The sequence below is a fragment of the Boleophthalmus pectinirostris genome, unplaced genomic scaffold (assembly GCF_026225935.1).
Source record: "Boleophthalmus pectinirostris isolate CB_2022bp ecotype Guang Dong unplaced genomic scaffold, ASM2622593v1 HiC_scaffold_4, whole genome shotgun sequence".
Taxonomy (NCBI): domain Eukaryota; kingdom Metazoa; phylum Chordata; class Actinopteri; order Gobiiformes; family Gobiidae; genus Boleophthalmus; species Boleophthalmus pectinirostris.
The window spans coordinates 33,528,616-33,552,661 of record NW_026571353.1 but is presented as its reverse complement, the minus strand read 5'-3'; the positions used below and the strand labels follow the sequence as shown (position 1 = coordinate 33,552,661).

Sequence of the window (24,046 nt, the reverse complement as noted above, 5' to 3'; positions counted from 1 at the left end):
GTTACTAAGAATGTTTGATGTTAAGTAATTTGCCTTGTGGATCACTTAAGTTCTCTCCAGCTGGAATCAAACTGGGAATCCTCTGGTTCTGAGTAAAGTGCTTAACTCGCCGCATAACCGCCGACCTATTTTCTGATATCGTCTTCCGAAAAACGCGAAAGGTTCATTCATTCAAACACAGATCTGCATCAGCACACCGTCGGACAAGTTAAACTGCCGTAATTCAATCTTATTACGCCCAAATGATCCAATTGCCGGGCAGCTCTAAATAAAGAGCCATCTGAAACAGCTTAACCTGGAGATCAATTCCCAGAACACGAAGTGCTTTACCATACTTTCAGATGCCCTCAAACAAAAGACATGTACAAATGTTCAATAAATAATAAATAAAAGGTGACGAACCAATGTTATTTTATCGAATTACTAAAGTTTTACAGTGAATTAGTCTGATCATAAGTTGAAAACATCTACAGGTTGAGTATTTGCGTGGGATTTTCAAAACTTCGGTTAGGTTTCATCCATTTGTCAAATTAATCCTCTTTCAAATGTCAACAATTGTTACAAAAATCTAATTTTAATTCCCCAAGAAGGTCATTTTTTGATAACTAATCTTCATCTGGACCATACAGAATCAAACACATATGAAATGTCAATGACATTATTAAGTCTGCACTAAATAATTAGTAAATATTCTCCATTTAGAAGACTTAAATTGCCATATTTAGACATTTATTTGGTAAAAAATGTGTTTCCTAATAATAAACTAGTTAACTATAGAGCTTTATTGGACAAAAGACAAAAAGACATGTGTCCAGCCGATCGATTAGTCGACTAAAAAGGGCAAAAGCTGTGGCAAAAGCTTTCAAAACTAATCCGTATCTCTGTGTATCTGACCCAAACTGCACTCACAAGACTACAGTTCATGCAAAAACTACTATATATGCAGAAAAAAGTACTAGGGAACTTGTGAATCTTGAGTTTAATCTGCCTTTTTATATATACACAGATACCAAAATACATCTTCAGATAACTCGCTCGCTTCTCTTTTCTGCTGTTGTTCCATATAAATCCTTATAATCTAAAAATTATTAAGAGCTACACCCTAGTTAACTAATCGAAAACAGCTCAAATAATCATAAGTTGGAGCCTTAGTTGATGGACAAAACAGATGGAAAAGCCCAGTACACACAGATATTACCCATAAACTCAGACCGATCCAAATTAGATTACAACAGAACTCTGGCCTGCCCTTCACCTCAAAGTTAAACTCTGGGCAGTTTTGAATGCGGAGACGTCACGTGCGCGGAGCCAGAAAACCCTAATTCCATTTACACGACACCATTCTGGGAAGCAGGACGTGCTAAGATGCTAAGCCTGTAACTGAGATTAGAGGCATTAAAGCGGGGTGTCTTTAAAAGGATGTCTCTGTAAATCCTCACGAGAGAGAACAGCTGAAGATACCGGCCAAGGTTTAGCTCATTTACCTGAGCTGACGGCAAAACCACTGAGATAGCAACAGGCGATGTGAGGTCAGAGATACCAGGAGTTTTTTTGTTTTTTTTTTTAAACACAGAACTCTTCAGGCTGAGTTCTTCTTTCAAACTGAAAACACTCTGTTCCAGCTTTGGATAATTTCAGCCCTGGAATTCACTCCGGGTGTGCAAAAATATCGAAATGTCGTATCTTTAATGTGGTGATACAGTATCGATATCATGTTCTGCTGTATCGATATATCGCCAAGAGTATTTGGTATATTTTACTAAATTACCAGTTTGCCCTCAGTGTCGGGGAGTAACAGATTACATGTACCGGAGTTACGTAATCAGAGTACAAATTATGAGTAACTGTATTCAGTTACAGTTACTGTTTCAGTGAGTGGATTACAGTTACTTTGCTGAAATAAATGGATTACATGGAGGTATTTTCCTGTTTTCACATTTCGGGGTATTCCCTTTTTTTTTTTGGTAATTCCACTCATTGCCGGACACTAAACCAGGTCTAAAACCAGGTCTAAAACCAGGTCTAAAACCAGGTCTAAAACCAGGTCTAAAAAAGGTCTAAACCAAGTCTAAACAAGGTCTAAAACTAGGTCTAAACCAGGTCTAAACCAGGTCTAAACCAGGTCTAAACCAGGTCTAAACCAGGTCTAAACCAGGTCTAAAACAGGATTTAACAGGACAAAATCATGCTGCGTGGACCATGTCTTCTCCTCTTCTATCAATAATATTTTCAATACGGATGAGTAAAGACTGTCTTTTAGCAGACTTATGTGAAGATTTCCTCGTCTTTGCTTCTCTACAGCAAAGCAAGTAATCCAAAGTATTCAGATTACTTTACTCACTTTAAGCAATTTAATGGATTACGTTACAAACTATATTTTGGGGTATGTAATCTGTAATCTGTAAAGGGAATACATTTTAAAAGTAACTTTCCCAACACGCTTTGCCCTGACAAAGACCATGTTGCTGGTCGAAACACGTTGGCGTCCCTTCATGTAATAAAGAACTTTTAATATATTCAGTCGGATGCCTCCGGTTTGTACTTTGCCCATTTTTACATTTTCCTTTGCGGGTAATTTTCTGTACAAAGACCGCTGTTTTAACCCTCGTAGAGCACCTGTAATGCTATTTTTTACTCTTTTAAGACCCAGTGAAGCGCTCTATCTTTTTTTCTTCGTCATTTTACTAAATTATTTTGTTACAGAGCTACAGTTTTGTTGCTTGTTTAGAGGAAGGAAACTCAATTACGCAACACATTTGACATTTTCACTATTTTGATTATTAAAATGGGCGTGTTTGATATTAACTTTGCACAAGAAGTGGTTTCGCAAAGACTTTTAGTATCACAGTCATGATTTTATTTTTTATTGAACCGTACTGAATCGATTTGAAATATATCATATCGAATCGAAAGTGCACGGTATCGAGATATATATCGTATCGTGGCCTATGTATCGAGCAGGGGTGTAACGATATCCAAGTGTCACAACACAATATCGTCAAGGTATGAACCTCACTGTACGATATTTATTGCGATATCATGGGAAAGCTCACGATTAGGGATGTAACAATATCCAAATCTCTCGGTACAATATTTTGTGATATTTTGTCGAGGCAAACAAACTATGATTATGCGACTTTTTCCTCATAAAATGCCTTGACAAGACTTAATCCAAAGAACTAAGACTTAAAAGTGTTAGAACTGTTATTTCTTCTTGTAGTCTGCACTGAAATGGAGCAAAGGATCATGGTCTATGTAGTTCCCTCTGTCTTTTTTTTAGCTATTGCTGCACCATAACTCTTTATTTAAGCAAAGAGGCTTGTAATTTGATATATAGTGATGGTCCATGATATTATTGCGAGAACTTTGACGATACGATATCACGATATTTTGGTTATTGTTACATCCCTAGTATCGAGGTATGTATCGTATAGGCAACTTAGCCCTAGAATTCACGATCTCTACTGCAACAAAAGGTAAAATGTTGCTTTTAGCCTGAAAACTACCGCTTCATGGCATCACAAGGTGGAACACAGCATTTTGAGATGCAAACAGACTAATACTGCACATGTGAATGAAACTAAACACAACTCTAGGTCTGTTTTTGATTAGGTGAGAGCATTATAATGTGGCTACAATCGCACAAGAGTCAATTTTGCGTAAAATAAGACCTTTAAACATTTAACTTAAAAATTAGGCAATGTTAGAAATGATTAAACTTCTCCAAAGCCAGAAAGAGGGCAAACACTCTTCCTGTGAGCCGCCCCTCTCTTTACTTTACAATATTGTGTCATTACTCGAACTGCTTTGTAGAACTGGCTTGAGAATAACCGCGTTTGTGAATCTAAGCATGCACAATCTGCCTGATTTAGTTCCAATTTGAAGCTAAAACCAAGTCTCCACGAGCACTCTCTGAGAACAGACTTCTCATTACTTATATAATTGGAGAATTATTGGCAGAGCGCGTACACACAGAAGTGAATGTTCCCAGCGGGGGGCCGGTTGTTAGTCTGCCTCCCCCGGACCCCCCGCCTACACAAGCTTGTTGCTCTGACAACTGCAGCCCCAAGCTAATGACCTCCCCCTGCGCGTTACTGTCTGTTTGTGTGGACCACTCAAAGGTGCATGTCCCTCAATGGAAGAACAGTAGATTCAGATCAAATGAAAAGGAGAGATGCCAGGGCTGGAGAAATAATGGGCTGTAGTCACGACAAGAATCTGAAGTCATGAATTTAGATGGAGGCAGGGCTCTATATAATTCTACGGAGGATTTACTGTTTTTGTAAGAGATGACCGAGCTGGGAAAAAGGTCTTTTATTACACAAAATGGATCCTTTTCAGCTTCAAGCCATGTTATAATGTTGTTACCTCCTCAAAAACAGACCTGGGGTTGTGTTTCGTTTCGATCACATGTTTGAGTGATCCTTTATCATTAGTCTGTCTACATCTTCAAAGCTCAAAATGCTCCGTTCCAACTTGTTTTGAAGTCAGCAGCTCCTTTCAGCTTTTGTTCACTAGAGATTGGCAGTTCCAGGGGCTAAAATGATCCAAATGATGATAGCAAAGGTGTAAGGAGTTTAACACAATGGAGCGGCCGGGTATCATTAAGAAGTTTCCGTTACGATACATGTCTTGATTCAGTGAGGTTTCGATTTGATACGATATATATTTCCAATCGATTTGATACGGTTCACAAAAAAATAAAGGCTAAATCATGGCTGTGATGCTAAAAGTCTTTGTTAAACCACTTATTGTGCAAAGTTAATATGAAGCACGCCCATTTAAAATCACCAAAACAGTGAATATGTCAAATCTGTTGCGTAAACAAGTTTCCTTCCTCTGAACAAGCAACAAAACTGTAGCACTGTAACAAATTAAGTAAAATATACCAAAAAATACTCTTGGTGTTATATCGATACAGTATCATCACATCATCACAATGAACCGTTTTAAAAGCAGCATCGTTCCAGCTTCTATCATACTTATGAATAAATTGTAATCTATTTATCTATCAATTTTAGTACAAAAATCGTGTTTTTTTCAGGGTATCCCCAGGGTTTGACTATTCTAAATTTAAGACTTTTTAAGACCTTTTTAAGACCACTTAAATGAAAATAAAGACCAACATCGCACCCATTATGCGGGCGAAAAACACCAGCTCCAATTCTAATAATGACCATTACTCACTGCTTTAAATAACAAAAAAATACTTTTAACATAAAATCTCATTCTGAATTAATTTATAGTAGTATGCAATGCTTGTAATGCTTTTTGTAAAAAAAAAAAAAAAAAAAAAAGACTTGGACAACATAATTTAAGACTTTTTTAAGACTTTTAAGACCCTGCGGCTAACCTGGTTTTTATATATTTAATATTTATTGTGTTTTAGCCAAGCGTAATGGATGAATTTAACAAATTGTTTACGGAACAAACCATTCTACACTGGAGCACTATAACACTTTATTTTATTGTGTAATTATGTTTTTTTTATACGTGTTTATTGTGTATAATGTGTGAAATCTGCAAAACAAATTTACCTACGGGTACAAATAAAGCAACCTACCCTAACCTTAAACTAAAGGATATCAGTATTTTTGCACATCCCTAATTACCACATGAGAAGAACATCCTAAATACGCAGCGTTTGTGTGTTAAAAATGAAAAAAATAAAATAAACGCAACTCCGGGTCTGTTTTTGATGCGGAAACATAATTATAACATAGAAAATATCATAATATTACATAAAATTACAAATGCTGAATCTCAAAATAATAATAAAGAGACTGAATCCCACTCATCCAAGTAGCTTCTTCAATTCTGACAGAACTCTCGTGACCCACTGCCTTAGATCTGTCACGAGGGAGAAGCTCAAACTACAGTGAAACCAACACGCCCTGGTTGTTAAAATAAAGGAGTGTCTGTAATTAGTTAAATCCACTGATGTGAACTGTCCCTGAGTCACGTTTTGCATAATCGTTAACTCCCATTAGCTTAATCTCATCCCTCTTATTGTTTTCGTAGTTTGTTTTGGAAACGCTGAACCTGTAATTACTCGCTGTCTTATTTTCTCGTATTAATCTCACGTCTTAAAGTCCTTTCAGTCAACACAATATATTCCGACAAAGATGATATTTAACTTGCATGAGAATATGTCAAGTAATTACAGAAATATTAACGCAACATCCGCATTTTGACACTTAACAGGAAAATTCAATGATAAAATACCGACCTGTGCCTGATTTTTTTTTCTGTGTATTTGAGTAAAATTAGTTTTAGTCCAGTATTATCGTAGCTCTTGAGATAGAAATTAGACTGTTGTGAGACTGCGGCTGCATTCAATTATAAAGCGTTTTACCTTCAGGCAATCAGGAAATGTGCTGTTAGCATTCTGGCCACCATGAGGACAAAACTCAGGTCAGAAAAGCAACACACCCGCCCATAAACCCGCGATTTTATCAAAGTTAAACCCCCATCTGCCCGGACCCGTTAACACTCCACCCGTTACCCGCCCGTGCACGAGATAAATCACACTCAATTTAAAATCATTCTAACTGAAGCGTCCATCAGAATACGAATTGAAAAGTTACAACTTCAAGAATTACAATCACAAAATGGAATGAAACGGTTACACTTTCTTCAGTGCAAATACGAAGTCACAGACGCAACTCGAATGTCAAAAATACATCATCACGTCACAGGAATTATTTACTGAACCAGGACTAAACCAGGACTAATCCAGGACTGATTCCAGTACAGAACAAGGAGGACTAAACCAGGACTGAACCAGGACTAACCCAGGGCTGATTCCAGTACAGAACCAGGAGTAAACCAGGACTAACCCAGGACTAACCCAGGACTAACCCAGGACTAACCCAGGACTAACCCAGGACTGAACCATGAGTAAACCAGGAGTAAACCAGGACTAACCCAGAGCCAATTCCAGGGCTGATTCCAGGGCTGATTCCAGGAAGACTAAGCCAGGACTGAACTAGGACTAAAACAGGAGTAAACCAGGACTGAACCAGGACTCACTGTCAGGACTGGCTCAGAGATGCACCCGCGTAGACTGTCGGGTGACCGCAGGCGAAAGGACCGAAGCAGATCTCCACGCGCACGGAGGTAAGTGCAGCCGTCGCCCGATCGCGCTTTTCTCTCTCTCGCTCGGGGTTCTTCCTCTTAAATCCAAGATTAGTCCTGGTTTATTCCTGATTTAGTCCTGACCTGCTCGTGTGTAATGACTACCCGCCCGCATACCCGCCTGTAAAATTCCAGAACGTTAAAACCCGCCCGTTTCAGCAACTATTTGCCGGTGCAAGACTCTGACTGCGCTTTCCGAAAATTGTGAAAGTCGCTTAGAAACTCATTGCGGTAAATATTTATGACGCTCTTAATGCATAAGATAAGCGAGGAATAACTTTGGACCACTGCAAACTGTTTAAAATGGATTAGTTCCGTTTTGTACGTTTTTAAAATGGTAAAAATCAGGTACAGCGACTTTAAACTCTGTTTTTTTTAGAAATTGGTAATGTCACGTGAGCTCCATCTCCTGAACATTCACACACAAACAACAACATTAGATCAGAGCCGCGCTGTTGAAGTTAGACCGCGATAATGAGAGGAATGTAGAGAGAGAAGTATCCCTCGCCCCCAGTGAAGGAGCCAGGCCAATCCACCTCCAATTTCCTCTGTTCTGAGCGGTCGATAGCTGCAGTAATTACTGGTAAATGCCCTGAGCTTTGGCCGCTCTGTGCAGGGGAACAGAGTGTGCGAAAGGGAGAAAGGGAGACAGGACTGAACGTTTTTTTGGAAGAGTATCTAATTGGGACTTTCCTGACAAAAGATGTGAAGATTATTTGGTTAATCTGTAATTGTGATTATTCAGGTCACAATATAACAGCGACTAAGGCTACGTTCAGACTGCAGGATTCAGATTTTTTTTTTTTGTGCGAAATTTGACTTTTTTGCGAGGTTGTTCACATTTCCAATTAAACGCGACTTGTATGTGATCTCCAGTGTGAACTTTAAACTCCCAAAATTGTCCCGCATGCGCATTGGAAAACACGACAACGTCACAGTCAGTGAACGTGCTCAGTGTTTATGGATAGCTAAACATTGGGCTTGTCTTCCAAAATACGGTCCGGTTCTTCGTAAAATGGACAGGTTACACGTCCACGGCCGCTTCGTTTGTTTGAGTCTTTACCTTCCTTGTTTTTGTCTCGCAGGCTCTTTATTTTTCATTGACACGGGCTTGGACTGCCTGTAACCGCGCTCGGCTTTGTCAAAAAAAAGCCCAGACACCTCCATTTTGGCCTCAACACAGCAATCCCCTAGCCTGATTCATCAGCCGGTTTCACTTCGCTTCACTTTGTAGAAACCGCCTGAACTCGCAGTGTTTTAAAATTTGTTCGCTTGACGGTAGAAGGGTACTTTTTATCATTTAACCAATCACTGGTATTTGGTCGTGACGTATGTAATGCGGCGCTAATGGGGCTAACTGGTATATTAAGCTTTTCCCAAATCCCATCTGGAAGAAGGACAATAACGTCTTTCCCTTTGATGAAATTCACCGAAGATTCTCTTTGTTCTCGCTTTAAATCCTCGATCTCGGGAATCGCTGACAACACTAAATGTACGGCTCTTCGCTGACTGGCTGGTGCCCGAACTCACAATTCTGGGGTTTTCGCGAACCGTCTAGTGTATTCTGATTCCTGTGGAGAGAAATGAAACTGAGCAGAGGCACTAGGTGGCACCAGCCTGGCTTGCAATCCCCCCAAATACTTTCCTTCCATTGACTCTGAGCCTATGTTATTAGGTTCTTTTTTTCTTTTATTTCATACCTGACAGTTTCGACTGCTCACTAGCGTCTTCCTCAGAGTCACGTGATGTTGCTGTGACGTGTCTGGTCAGCTGATTTAAACAGGTCTACAGGACTGTAAACCGGGACGAGGGGGCTTTTTTACTCTCACACACCTGGGATGCTGTCCTGAGGAAGTGGGACTGCAGATGGCGCTGTCGTCCTGCCTCCACCGGTAGGAAGGCAGCGCCAAAACCATCAGTCGAGCGCTGTCAGGTATGAAATAACACTCTAGGTCTGAAAAAAAGAACCTAATAACATAGAATAGCGTAAGACCAAATGAATCTCATTGGACTATGATTCTGAGCCTGACGTGTAGGTGGGATGAATGTGACCTGACTATTCAGACTGAAGTCGCATGTCAAAAGATCGGATATGTATCGATTTTAGGAGCACATATCCAAGTGGTCTGTGTCGCATTTGAAAAAAATCTGATCTGTGTCGTTCAGATGTGATTAAAAGATCAGACACAGGTCACATAGGGGCGAAAAAAATCTGATTTGGGTCACTTCAGGTCGCAGTCTGAGAAAAGCAAGCCAAGTAAAAAGTGTGTATTTCTGGGGTGTATTTGGGGTATTTTTTGGGTTCAGTATGTTCTTCTATGGCTTATTATTGGTTCATTCTGTTGTTTATGCATTACAGCTCACACTGAGACTATTTAAAAATGTGTTTACTGGGATTATGTGAAATTACTTTATTGTTATTGTGTCAGCGGCATAAAGTAGTTTCAGTATTGTCGTTTATCACAATCTCTCTCTTGATCAATATATTGTGCTTGGAAAGTTGTTTTCATGACAGGCCTGATTGCATAAACAGCTCTGGATGTTAAAGTAAGTCCACTGTGTACTGTCAGCACATAATCAGAAAATGTTTTTATTTTCCGAGAATCAGGAAGGAAGTTGTTGTCAGCATTACAGTAAGTACAACTGCGCTCTGGCCTGATAGTTGTCAAAAGCGTCTATTAAGTCACTGCGGTGAATAATTAGGATAAGGGATCACTTTCAACCACAGCAAAAGCAAGTAAAAATCTGGCACAGTGCTTTTAACCTAATCATATTTACTTTTTTTTTTTTTTTTTTTGCTAAACTACTGCAATAATCATTAATTTGTTTGCGTGGTGGCAGGACTTATTGGTGTCACAGTGACATCAGACTGTGGTGTTCTACTTTTATGTGTATTGGTGGAATATTTACGAGTTTCCGTGAAGACACAATGCAAAATAAATGTTAAGATAATCTGAAAACTCTAGAAAAAACACAAAATCGATCTATGCAACACATTTTAGAAGCTTGTGATCAATTTGAGTGTGCATGGTCCTGTTTAGGTGTTTAGAAGTTCTTTAAACAGCGCAAATCATCTCGCCTATTGTAATCCTTTTTCTGGTCTGATAAAGATCAGATTAAAGTCTAAAAAAGCCTCAGATTACATTTACACATAGCTGGGTATACCGTATTTTCCGCACTATTAGGCGCTCTGGATTATAAGGCGCACTGTGACTGAACGGTCTATTTTCGAACTTTTTTCACAAATAAACCGCATCGGATTATAAGGCACATTAAATGAAACACAACAGTTGGATGGGTCAGTGGGACTTTGTTTGTGGCGTTCACGGTGACTCTGGGCTTTGTTCAGTTGTGGCGTGTAGGGAGGGTGCTGTCTGGGACAAACGGATTGTCGGCGTGTTCGCAGTGACTCAGTTGTTCAGTTGCGTCTAGAAGTGGCACATTGCACTCGCTTTTCCGATTTGTTCCTCCGTTTCGTTCCTCGTCGGCGTGGAGTGATGAGTGTGGCTGTGGGTGTTTTTCGCTGCGCGGTCGCTGTCTGCTCCCAAATGGATTCGTGTATAGGACGCTCTGGATTGTGGGGTGCACAGTCGTTTTTTGATCGGGTTGGAGGCTTATGAACGTGCGGAAAATACGGTATTTCCCTCCCTCCTTTTTCCAAAATAACATCGTGCACACAGCATCGTTTTTGAGAATGTTTTCGTTTACATCAACCCGCATAAATACGCCAATGAACACAGTCATAACTACGCCAAACTTCTGGGCGGCACCTGGATTAGATTCAAACCTGTAGCATTTATTTCATTAAACTTGTAATTATTACTCAAAAATATCCTGAAAAACGTGCATTACTGAGTGCGCTCGCCTCTCCACAGATCTGTTAAAGAAGCGACAAAATTCCTGACTTCTGAGCCTTGTTCGTCTCTGGTCATGAATATGAAACGTCAGCTGTGTGTGCAAATGCAAACACATGAAAAGTGTTTGCACCAGAACAAATACGACTGTTATTCTGAATGCTCCATGATCATCATCAGAACAAAACGTAAACATTGGTCGCAATTTTGGCGCGTCAACACCTAAAACTCCATTCTCTCACTCTCACTTTACACGCAAACACTAAATCACAGTTTTCCAGAATCTTCACTCTAGTCGAACTTTTTAGAAAGATTAGTTTTCAGAGTTTGCGTGTAAAAGATGGGTACAAACAAAGGGAAATGTTTCTGTTTTTAAATATATCTGTGAACATGTAAACGAGGCCTCAGACAGAGCGTGCCTACAGTAAGCATCACACCTCCAGGGAAAGTATCAATACAGACGAGGGTCAGTATGGAGGAGGATGTATAGTCTGCAGTGAACTCTTTACTATCTGCGAGAACAACAGTCCCCTGTGTTGCCTTAGTGTGTTTTGTTAACCCTGTTTATGTGATCTCAGGCATGATTGTGTTTGCCTTGTGATGGTTGTGTCTACATGTCTGTGTGTGTATCCAAATGTCACTGTACTCACAGGCTCCATTATGTGTGAGTTTACAAGTGCTCACTGTTCAGGCACTGAGGGCGGGTACAGAACAAACTTTAAACATGTTTACAGCACAGGCAAGTCAAACACAGGAGTTCAGAGCCACCTTCTCCAAATAGTGTTTGGGTCAATTAAACTGGAATCTTTTGGTTTGCTCATGAAGTGCCTTCTTCCTTATGCGTTTACAGTTTTCAAATGCTTCTATAAAAGGTGTAACTTTTCTAGGGGAAGGAACTGCACTGTCACTGTCACCTGCCAGTCTCCATGAAGATGTTACGGCCTTGTCTGAAATGTTCCACACAAGGGACGTCAAAAATATGCAAAATCTGAAATGAATCAATGCCAAAACTAATATCAAAGCTAGATACATTTAAGAAAGTATCACAACTGCAAAAAATCAAAGTAACAGGACAAAACTGAAGCTTTCCTTAACAGTAATGGTATAATTTTGAGCTTTATCGATTAAAAAGTATAAGCCAGGGGCCCCACATTTTTTCACGACAAAATTCAACATTTCCATGACTTTTTCATGACCTAAAGAGAATTTTCCATGACTTTATGGCACCTACATGTGTAGAATTGATCAGACTTTTACGGCTAAATATGAAATGTTAACCCTTTAGTTGGAAATAATTCTAATAGCCTAACGATAACTTAACAGAATGATGTAGTTGTGTAAAAGCGATATTAAAATTCCATGACTTTTTCAGGATTTCCATGACCATTTGAAAGAAAGTACGATTATTTTGTGTATGAAAATTACATTCTAACACTAAATTATTCTATTATGTCTTCTATTACTTTTCTATTCCGTCTTCATTTTGGTATTGTAATTTGTATCTGTAAATTTTAGTATCGTGACAAGAATATTTCACAGAGTGGCATTAAACTCATCTCCGTGGATACCAGCAGGTGTTTTTCAATTTCTTTTTTAAACAATAAAACCTGTAACTGAGTAAGTCAAAGATGGATAAGTTTAAACTTTATAGTGGGGAAGCAATAACATCTTGGCAGGTGATGTGATCTTCGATGAAAAAAGTTATGGTGTAGCTGTAAAGTTATTATAGTTGGTTATCTGCAGCGCATAATTCAAAGCGGATAATCAAATCACTTTTACAGGAAAACTTTATAACTCCTTTACAACTGATAAAATTATTAACCTCTGGCCCCAACAAAGCACATTTAGGGCATTCTTTGTCACCTTCTTGTGTTCTTGTTATTTGCCAACTACTGTTCTTTTTTTTTTCATGATTTTTAACTACTGTATTTTTCGGACAAGAAGTTGCACTTTTTTCATGGTTTGGGTGTTTCCTGGGACTTATATATTAAAATTTTCAGACCGACAGCCACAAGAGGCTCTAGTCTCATGTTGCAGTATCTAGTACTACTTTTACTACTGTAATACGGTCATGTCGCTCTACTGCGCATGTCTCCTGTAGAAATAGCCACTGTCCTGCTGCAAATAGTGAAATATTCAGCCGAAAAGAGTAATCGAACAACAGAAAGAAAGTTTGGAGTGAGCGAGATACTTGACTGGTGGAAAGTGGGGATGGAGAACACAGCTTCACGACAACCACGTAGGTGCACCATGCAACTTTCCTGGAAGTCACTGGATGAATCGACAAAGCCTGAACTTCAATGACAATTGAAACCATCCTGTCGGGATTCAGAAAGGCCGGAATAATTCTAACTGGAACTGATGCTGAGTCTGACAACAGCGACACAGAAGAGGAAGCGGCGCTCTGTTTACCTCATGGATCTATGGTTTATCTCTGGAAGTTGCTCAGAAGTGACAACGTGGATGAAGAATTCAATGGATTTAGCGATTTGGAGTGAGATCAGGAGTTTGGTAAACTTATGTTCTTATGTTTATGCTATAATTATCTGAATAACTGTTAATATGTTACGTGAACATATTAACGCCTGTTCAGCCTGTTGTGCTCTATACTGTGGCTTTTACTATAACTTGCCTTTCAAGATAAAATGTCGGTTCCTGGTCTCTGATTTTATAAAATACATTTCCCCAAAAAGTGCGACTTATGTTTTTTCTTCTCCATTTTTGGCAGGTGCGACTTATACTCCAGAAAATACAGTACAACTTTTCACCCTCAAATGGAAAACACTCGTAATACAGGAAGTGCTCTTCTGTGTTTTAAACTCTGTACAGAATCCCTAGAAGCACTTGGATGATTTCAGTCCTGGAATTGCCAATCTCTACTGAACAAAATGTTCAAGGTTACTCTCATAAGATCACAGGATAGAACGGAGCATTTTAAGCTTTGGAGATGTACACAGACTAATAACAGAGGATAAAAATGAAACAAAACACAACTCTGAGTGTGTTTTTAACGAGGAAACAACATTATAACATGGTTTAAAGATTACAAGAGTCATTTTTGCGTAATATAGGACCTTTAAAAAACTGCAAACAAGTCATGTCCTAAAAATAATCTCATGTTGCTATCAAAAGTGCCGATTGTCTGATTGTTTCAAAGCTACGAGAATAAAGCAGCCAGGTTAACAACGCCATATAAACGCTGGCTGTAACATTTGAATATAAAGTCATTTAACCTTATCTCCGGCCTGTATCTCGGACTTGTCCTTGGGAAGATTACTCAGAACACTCAGCGCGAAGCAGGCTGAGGTTACATCATGTCAATTACAAACAGGACACAAGAGCCGCCTCTGTGATTACGGGTCAGACACAAGTGCACACACGAGGGCTACAATATTAATTAGCATCTCCAACCTGCTTGAGCGAAGGGTAGTAATAAGAGGTTTTTATAATAATACGGTGTGGGTGTGATTTGAATGGACCTTCTAAGGCTTTACGATCAGAACACGATCTCGAAGCCTGTGATCTTGTGATACAATTCATCACAACGGAATAATAATCACTTGAAAGGTTGCAATTATCAAACGCAAAGGTTGTTATTATTAGGTAATCAAATGTGATAATACCGCTGCTGATGGTAGACCTGTCACGATAATTACTACACTTACCGTTGACTTACCGTTCAATAAATATTACATGGAACAGGCATTTTTGGGGGTCAATATTTATCGTGGTGCTTTTTCTTTGTACTATAGTGAGGAGCTTTTTGTTATTTTTCTGCAATACGATGAGATTTGAGCTGTAAAGGGTTGAATTATGAACTTTTAATTACATTATATTTACTGCAGATCATGTTTTTTTTAAATATATATTGTAGGTTTTGGAGGGGATAATTCTGCTTTATGTTTTGGTTTCAGTATTATCATTTATCGTCTACTTTGGGCTGTTCGATTATGGAAAAAAAATCATTATCACGATTATTTTGGTCAATACTGAAATCATGATTATTTAAAAGATTTGTTTTTTTAATTACAAGATGCATTTATTCAGCATTTCTCCCTCTCAAAAAAAACCAAAAACAACTTTGTTACTGATAATTTACACAAAACTTCCAAATTGAAACTAAATATAGACTACAAATATGAACCTCTGAGCAGTTTTGCGATGTACAAAATGAATAAAATAAATTTTGAACATGAAATAAGGCACAGAAAAACATAAATGTATCAAATATAAACCATATATCCAGCTTTTCTACAATCTCTATATTTAAAAAATAAAATAATTATACTTATTTATATAAAAAATATCCCAAAATAAACATTTCAACTCAATTATATGAGTTTGGAGATCGTTTGACGCACAAAATCGCGATCAAAATTCGATTAATTCCACAGCCTTTTCTGTATTTACTTTCGTACTTTGAAATTTGTGATCGTGACAGGCCACAGCTGCCCTGGGGTAGACTGCCAAAAGCTGCCAAACTGTGCCACTGAACCCTCCAACAATAACCAGCACTCGCACACACCGCTTTCATACTAGGTCATGCGGGTGAAGTGTCTTGCCTAAGAACACAACAAAAGAACTGGGTCAAATCCTTCGACCTTCTGTGTGCGGGAACCATTTTTCTACCCACTGAGCCACGGACACGCCTTGTACCAAATGTACTGTAAGCAAATATGTTTTATACGGTATACAAACAAGCCTGTAGGGGTGTGCAAAAATATCAAAATATCGATATATCGTATCGTTTAATGTGATGATACAGTATCGATATCATGGGCTGCTGTAGAGAGAGAGTATTTTTTGGTATATTTTACTAAATTATTTTGTTACAGCGCTACAGTTTTGTCGCTCATTTAGGGGAATAAAACTTGTTTATGCAACACATTTGACATTTTCACTGTTTTGAGGATTAAAATGTTTGCGTTTCATATGAACTTTGCACAAGAAGTGGTTTAACAAAGACTTTTAGTATCACAGCCATGATTTAGACTTTATTATAATTATTAGGGATGTAACGATATCGAAATCTCAAGGTATGATATTTATTGCGATATTTTGTGGAAACTAACAAAATAGTGAATATACTACTTTAAAATGCCTTGACAAAATTTAAAAGTGCTCAGAACTGTTATTTCTTCATGTAGTTTGCACCAAAACGGAGCAAAGGATCATGGTCGATGTAGTTCCCTCTGTGTTTTAAGCTGTTGCTGCACCATAACTCTTAATTTAAGAGAAGAGACTTGACGATGGTCCCGATATTTGTGAGAACTTTGACGATACGATATCACGATATTTTGATTGTTGTTACACCCCTATTTTTTATTCAACCATATCAAAACGATTTTAAATATATCGTACTGAATCGAAAGTGCAGTGTATCGAGATATGTATCGTATCGGCAGCTTCTTAATGATACCCAGCCCTATTTACAAAACAATGTGCATCTGATTCTTTTATTATTTTGGCAGTTCATACTTCAGTTCTTTCTCAGACGCTCCTAGACAGGTTAAAAGATGCAAATGAGAGCTGAAACTCGGCCTGATTTAGAAGCATAAATTGCAAATCAAGTTTGCGTTCAAAAAATTCCCCAAAGAAATCACTTTTTTTTTTTTGACGCTACAAACCAGCCTTCATGGCATCACAATGTATCAGTGGTGTGCTACTGTTTCAAGCCTCTTGTTCTGCTGTTCTTGTCTGCCTCTTCTTCATTCTTTCCTCTCTCTCTTTCTGTCCTCTCTTTCTCTCTCTCCTTCTCATTCTCTCTCTCTCCTCTTCTTCTCCTCTTCTCTCTCTCTCTCCTCACTCTCTTCTTCAACTCTCTCTCTCCTCTCCTCTCCTCACTCTCTCTCTCTCTCCTTTCTCTCTCACTCCCCTCTTACACTCTCCACTCTCTCATCCTCTCTCTCTCTTCTCTTTCTCTCTCCCTTACAACTCTCTCTCTGTCTCTCATCTCCTCCTCTTTCTCTCTTGCTCTTCCTCTCTCCTTCTCATACTCTTCCCTCTCTTCCTCTCTCTCTCTCTCTCCCTCTGTCTCTCTTTTCTTCCTCCTCACTGCGCTCCTCTCCTCTCTTCCTCTCTCTCTCTCATACCTCCTTACTCTCTCTCTTCCTCACTCTCCATCTCTCTCTCTCCTCTTCACCTCTCTTGCTCCTCCTCTCTCTCTCCTCCTCTCTGTCTCTCTCTCTCTCTCCTTCCTCTCTCTCTTTCTCTTCCTCTCCTTCTCTTCTCTTCTCTCTCCTCTCTCCCTCTTCTCCTTCTCCTCTCCCACTCTCTCTTCCTCTTCTCTCCTCACTCTCTCTCTCTCTCTCTCCTGCCCTCTCCTCTCTCTTCCCATTCCTCTTCCTCCACTCTGCTCTTCTCTCCTCTCTCTCTCCTCTCTCTCCTCTCTCTCCTCTCCCTCTTTCTCCTCCTCTCTCTCTCCTCTCCTCTCTCCTCTCTTCCCCCCTCATTGTCCTTCTTCCCCTTCCCCTTTCCTCCTCCTTCTCTCTCTCTCTCTCTCTCTCCTCCTACCTTTCTCTCCTGGTTCTTCTCCTTCTTTCAAACAATCTCTCAGACAGAGCCACCACCCACACACACACACACACATCACACACACACACACCACATCACACACGCACACCACACACACACACAGAGCACTCACACACACAAACACACACACACACACCACACATCTTCTTTCTCTCTTCCTTGTCTTGTCTTCTCTCTACTCCTCCTCTTCTCAGTCTTTGTCTTTCTCTCCCTCATTTCACCTTCCTTCTCTTTTCACTCCCTTTTTCATTTTCCTTTTACTTGTCACCTCTCAATCTCTATCATCTTTTTTCTCTCTACTCCTAATCCCCCGTTTTTCTTCCTCTTCTTCTCAATCTTTTTTCTTTTCTCTCATTCTACTCCCTTTTTCATTTTCCTTTTACTTGTTGCCTCTCTTGCCCACTCCTTCTCTCTCCATCATCTTCTTTCTCTCTTCCTTGTCTTGTCTTCTCTCTCGACTCCTCCTCCTCTTCTCAATCTTTTTCCTTCTTCTTTCTACTTTTTTCATTTTACTTGTTACCTCTTGCACTCTCCTCCTCTCTCCATCATCTCGTTTCTCTCTACTCCTCCCCTTTTTTCTTCCTCCTCATCTCAGTTTTTTTCTTCTTTCAATCTCTTTCTACTCCCTTTTTCATTTTCTTTTTATTTGTTACCTCTCTTGCCCTCTCCACCTACCCTTTTCTTCCTGCTCGTCACTTTTTCTCCTTCCCCTCTCGTTTCACAATCCTTCTTTCTCTCCATTTCTACTCCCTTTTTCATTTTCCTTTCACTTGCTCCTCGTCCTCTCTTCCTCCACTCAGTCTTTTTTCTTTTCTCTTTCTACTCCCTTTTCATTTTGTTTTTATTTACCTCCTGCTCTCTCCTTCTCTCTCTCCATCATCTTCTTTCTCTCTTCGTCTTGTCTTATCCCTCTACTCCTCCTCCCCCTTTTTTCTTCCTCCTCTTCTCAGTCTTTCTTTCATCCTCCCCTCATTTTCATCCTCCTCTTTCTCTCTTTATACTCAATTTTTCTTTTACTTGTTTCTATATCATCTCTTCTCCTCCCCCCTTTTTTCCTCCTCAGTCTTTTTTCTTCTCCTTTTCTCTTTCTACTTTCTTTTTTAGTTTCTTTTTACTTGTCATCTCTCTTGCCCTCTCCTCTCCTCCTCCCTCCATCATCTTCTCTCTTCCATTTTATCTCTCTACACCTCCCTTTTTTCATCACCTCCTCATTTCATCCTCCTCCTTCTCTCTTTCTACTCCCTTTTTCATTTTCTTTTTGTTACCGCTCTTGCCTCTCCTGTCTTTTTTCGTCTTTTCCTCATTTCATCCTCCTCCTTTTCTCTTCATACTCAATCTTTCATTTTCCTTTTCCTTGTTACCTCCTCTCTCCATATCATCATCATCTTTTTCTCTACTCCTCCTCCCTTTTTCTTCCTCCTCTTTAGTATTTTTTTCTTCACCCCTCTCCTCTTTCTACTTGTTTTTTTTTTTACTTCTTACTTCTCTTGTCCTCTTCTTCACTCTCCCTCCATCATCTTCTTTTTCTCTTCCTTGTCTTTTCTCTACTCCTCCCCCCTTTTTTCTTCCTCCTCTTCTCAGTCTTTTCTTCTTTCTCTTTCTACTGAGTTTTTTTTTTAATTTTCTTCTTTTTACTCGTTACCTCCCTTCCCTCTCCTTCTCTCCCTCCATCATTTTCTCTCTTCCTTGTCTTATCTCTACTCCTTGTCCTCCTTTTTTCTTCCTCCTCTTCTCAGTCTTTTTCTTCACCTCATTTCATCCTCCTTCTTCTCTCTTTCTACTCCCTTTTTTCATTTTCTTTTTACTTGATATCTCTCTTTGCCTGTCCATCTCTCTCCATCCTCTTCTTTCTTCCATCTTTTATCTCTCCGTCTACCCCCCCTTCTTCCTCCTCTTTTCAGTATCTTGTTTCTCCTCCCTCTCTATATCCCTCTCTCCCACTTCTCTTTTTCGCCACTCTTCCATTCTCTTCATCTCCATCTTTCCCTCTCATTTTCCTCCCTCCTCTTCCTTCCATCTTCTGCTCTTTGTGCTCTCTCTCTTCATCTCCCTCTCCCTCCTTTGCTCTCTCCATCACTCCATCTCCTCATCCCTCTCTTTCAGACACGTAAACAGAGCGCATGCATTTGTGCAAGGACACGGCAACACAACAGATAAATCAGCTTTTACAATGAAGGGAGAAAGGGAAGAAAGAGAGAAACAGAGAGAGAGAGAATGAGGAGGAAGAGAGTCGGCCTGTAACGATTACACATTTTACTGGACTGAATGAACTGACCAAGAAATTATTGCGATAAATTACAATATTGACATTTTGAGACCATTTTCTACTATTATAAGGACAATGGAATAAAAATGCACATACACCCTTTCGAAGATCAATAAACTTGACTTTCTAAAAGAACTTTTAACACAAGAACTGCAAAACAAACAAAAACAAAAAGCCTAATAAATAAAATAGACTTGTTAACATAAGAATATCCTAATGTAGTCTGGTTTACAGCGAGGAGTCGTTAATAAAAAAAAATGCACTTTAATAATAACAGGGTTCCCACTCTTTTTCACTGACAAAATTCAAAACATTTCCATGACTAAAGTGAATTTTCCATGACTTTACAGCACCTACTTGTGTAGAATTGATCAGACTTAAGGGCTAAATATGAAATGTTAACTCTTTCCACTCACCTTATGGTTTGGTTTTATAGTTTTTTAACATTAAAGGGGTGGAGCTCTGGAACAACTGTACAGAAAACCTCAAACTGTGTGCCAAGCTCTTCCATTTTATAAAGAAGATTAAACGTTTAACTCTGTGCACATACATGAATTATGCAACTTAGTTTGTGCTGTAGTACTTTGTTGTGCTGTTACTGATTTGTTTGTTTCCTCTTGCTGTATTTATGAAGATGAACTGGTGTCAAGATGAGGCTCTAATAAAGGAATAAAGGGTATGGGTATAAAACTCAAGCTTCAGCCTACACCTTTTCGGTCAGTGTATGTTAAATATGTCTGTGGAATAAAGTCAGAATCTACCTGTGACTGAAATAAATTAATCAAAATACTTTCAAAATATGGTCAGTGCATTTATTGTCGTCTCTTTTAAACAAAAGGCGCAGACGTTCAGAAATAATCATAATAGTCTAATGAGAACTTAACAGAACGATGTAGTTGAGTGAAAGAGATGCTAAAATGCCATGACTTTTCAATGCCTGGAAAAAGACATTTTCAATTTCTATGACTCTTCCAGGATTTCCGTGACTATGGGAACCCTGCAAACCATTGTTGAACCAAACACAACCAAAACAATAAATAAAATGGATTATTACGTCTCTAACAGGCAGTCTCCTGTTATCAATAAGAGAGACTCTACACCGGACACTTTCAAATCAAACTTGAAATGGCAGCTAAAGGAAAACCAGACCTGTGGACACTATTAGTCTAGAACTGTTACGATTGTTATTGTTGTTTTTTTCTCTGTTCAAATTTGTGGTGTCACTTGCCTAGGGACTGCAATTGAAAATCAGCATTCCTGCAATAATCTGGCACATTTACACTGCGATGTTGGAGATGCTCGTTAATATGCACCGTCCCTATTAAATAAATAAATAAATAAATAACAAAAATGCTCTTAAAAGTTGTTAAATATGAGGCTCAGACAGGGAAAACAGAAAAAACAAAACCACCAATTAGGACCTTTGGGCCTGGTCAAGCAGAAGTAAACAGCAAGGCCAAAAATTCAAGTTAATGCATCTGATATAAAAATGTATTGAACAGATACATATGTACTCTAGTTTATGAAACTGTTTACCTTTTTTCTGTACCATTTTTGGTTCTAAAGTTACATACGTTTTAAACAGACCATGTATGAAACATGGAACAAAAATTATTTCCCAAATTTCAAAGACCTGAAAATCATGTAAATAAATGGATGTATTTCATCATATCTTGTGTTATTCCATCTTTGAACTGTTGATGAAGGTATGTGATTTTTTTTCAAAAAAAAATGTATTTAAAATTATAAAAATTTGCTTGGAAGGATTGACATTTTATAGAAATAGTTTCTTTCATTTTGAAGTAATATTAAAGTATTAATATAAGAAAGAAGAAAAAAGTTGACAAATTATGCAAAATCATGCACCTTTTACTTGCTTTCCCTCTGTTACTTTTCCCTCCGTTACCATGACCTTTCTTAATAAAAAATCTCATTACTCAAAAAGTAAGAGGTTTTTCAACCTAATCTTGTACCATATGGTAGAAAACTATATGAAGCAAATATTCAAACCAGTTTGTTAAGGATATGTAAGTGAGAACCGCTAGTTATCACTGTTTGGATTTATTGCCCAAAAAGTGCTGCATATTTCATTCCCTCCGTTACGACATGAGTTTTTTTAAAATTTTTGTCAACAACTTGAAAGAATATCACAGGTTTAACTTTACCCTGTTGGAGTGTAACTCTTTCCTACATTCTGATACTTTACTTATTTCAATAGTCCCTCTAGTTTCTGAATAAGAGACATTTGAATGTAAAAAATCTGCCCGTTTCCCTCCGTTACCACTTGACCGGACCCATTTGTAAATAAAAAGTGCAAATAGAAATTATCGAAAAGTTATCAAGCTCGTTAAAAGTTATGATGCGATGAATTATCGTTACAGGTCTAGAAGAGAGGAAGCGAGAGAGAGAAGTGAGTAGAGCATCCATACCTGTTTATGCATCTCGATGTTTAGGCCATAGGACATCTCGTAGTACTAAAAACACACAGAAAGCACGGTTAGGATTTAGCGTAGAGACTTTCAAACCTCCACCAACACCACCACCCCCACCACACCTGTTCTTATTGATCTGTACTTTGTCAAGTCCTTCTACGAGTCCCACTGCTTTTACCTGCTCCCAAAAGACAGTAATTTCACCTCAATGCCACATCAGGCTTACATTATTTTACATTAGTGTCAATTTGTACTGTGAGTCTGAGGGTTTGACGAGTACCTGTGCCCTACATTGACGACACCTTGGCTTCCTGACAGAGCCGGCGGAGGGAAAATGAGCCCTATTCGCAAATTACAAAGTGATTATAAAGTCAAATGTGACACTCTAATCATCTCCATTAGGAGGTACGAGATAGTGAGAGCTACACCTGCGAACAAAAAGCAGGTGCACCGCTCCAGCTCCGAGAGAATCATTCATAAAAAAAAGGTTCGGAGTTAAAACGACTGCCCCGGTTTTTCTCAAGGTCGACAGAGAGAAAGAGACGTATGTTAAAAGGTGCGCTAAGTAACTTTTCTTTTTCATTTCTTGGCATGTTCCACAGTTCTATTACACTTCTTTTTGCCATTATATTCATTTATCTGTCTTGCAATTATTTAATAATTAGTGCGCTCACTGCTCAAAAATACAATTGCCGCGTTCACATGAGAGCTTTAACTCTGAATAAAAATGAATTCCGCTTTAAAAAGACCATGCAAACACTTAAATCTTAATGAAAATGATTATTCGGAATTAGGGCTGGGCATTCGATGAAATTTTCTTAATCGATCGTCGGAAGAATTAACGATCGATTATCGATTAATTATTAACGTTTTTATATTAAAATGATCATCATTATAATTACTATCTGCACTACTAATCTGCATAAATAAATTCAACTTTACGACATATAAACCGTAACGACTCTAGAGCCACATCAATCCGTTTGACATTATAATGTGTTTAATTCAGTTTTGCGCAACTCTCACAGAAACCAAACTTAAAACCACATCGTTAATTTGCATAAACTAAGCGAAGATAAAACTACAGCTCTTGTGTCGCTGATGCGGTTCAACTTCTGTCGGATTAAAAGACATGACTCAGGTGAATACAGGTTAGTGTGACCAGATTTGCGTTTGTCAAAACCAGGACACTGTACGGGGGGAGGGAGGTGGGGACTCGTCATCGACATTGAGCGACTCTCACCTGGTAAAACTTTTTCCCACTGGACACAGAAACATATGTGCTGCTTTGTACACCGTGCACATGGACTCACACTTGTCTGGAACGCAACGGAAAGCGTGGAATTTCTTGTACAAGTCATCGTTAAACACGCATTTGTGCTTCAGTACGCTGCAGCTGACTCGCTCCTTCTGAGTGCAGAGAGCTACATGTACAGACCCCTGTTTGGTCAAACTACGCACAGCAACCTACATTCGGTTTGTCGATTAAAATCAACGAAATCGATGAAATTCTTAAAGATCAATTATCGATTAATCATGCCCATCCCTATTCGGAATTAAACTTTCAGGTAATTCCGAAGTAAGTGGGTGTTTTATTCTGAATTTTAAAGCTGAATTAATTTATTTCAGCTGACAGACGTAAATCGTGATGAGAGAATTCTCGAGCTGCTGCTTCATTATCATCGGAACGACTGCGAAAAAAGTTTGGATCGTGTTTGTAACGACAAACCAAGATGACAAAAAAGCCGGTAGAAGCTGAAGTGTGTGTTTTCTTCCGGTCGACGTAAATTCGTTGGTGTTTCTGTCCAATCAGAACCCTTCCC

The 24,046-nt window shown here is 38.9% G+C and overlaps 1 protein-coding gene across 2 annotated transcripts in view; it reads right to left on the bottom strand.

The window, feature by feature from the left end:
• Window positions 1–24,046, bottom strand: part of LOC110156389 (transducin-like enhancer protein 1) — a 92,892-nt gene that overhangs the window by 54,093 nt on the left and 14,753 nt on the right. For both annotated transcript variants that reach the window (XM_055161207.1, XM_055161208.1), the window contains exon 4: window positions 22,221–22,265. In XM_055161207.1, the coding sequence (XP_055017182.1) occupies window positions 22,221–22,265 (45 nt within the window). The remainder of the gene's footprint in view (window positions 1–22,220; window positions 22,266–24,046) is intronic.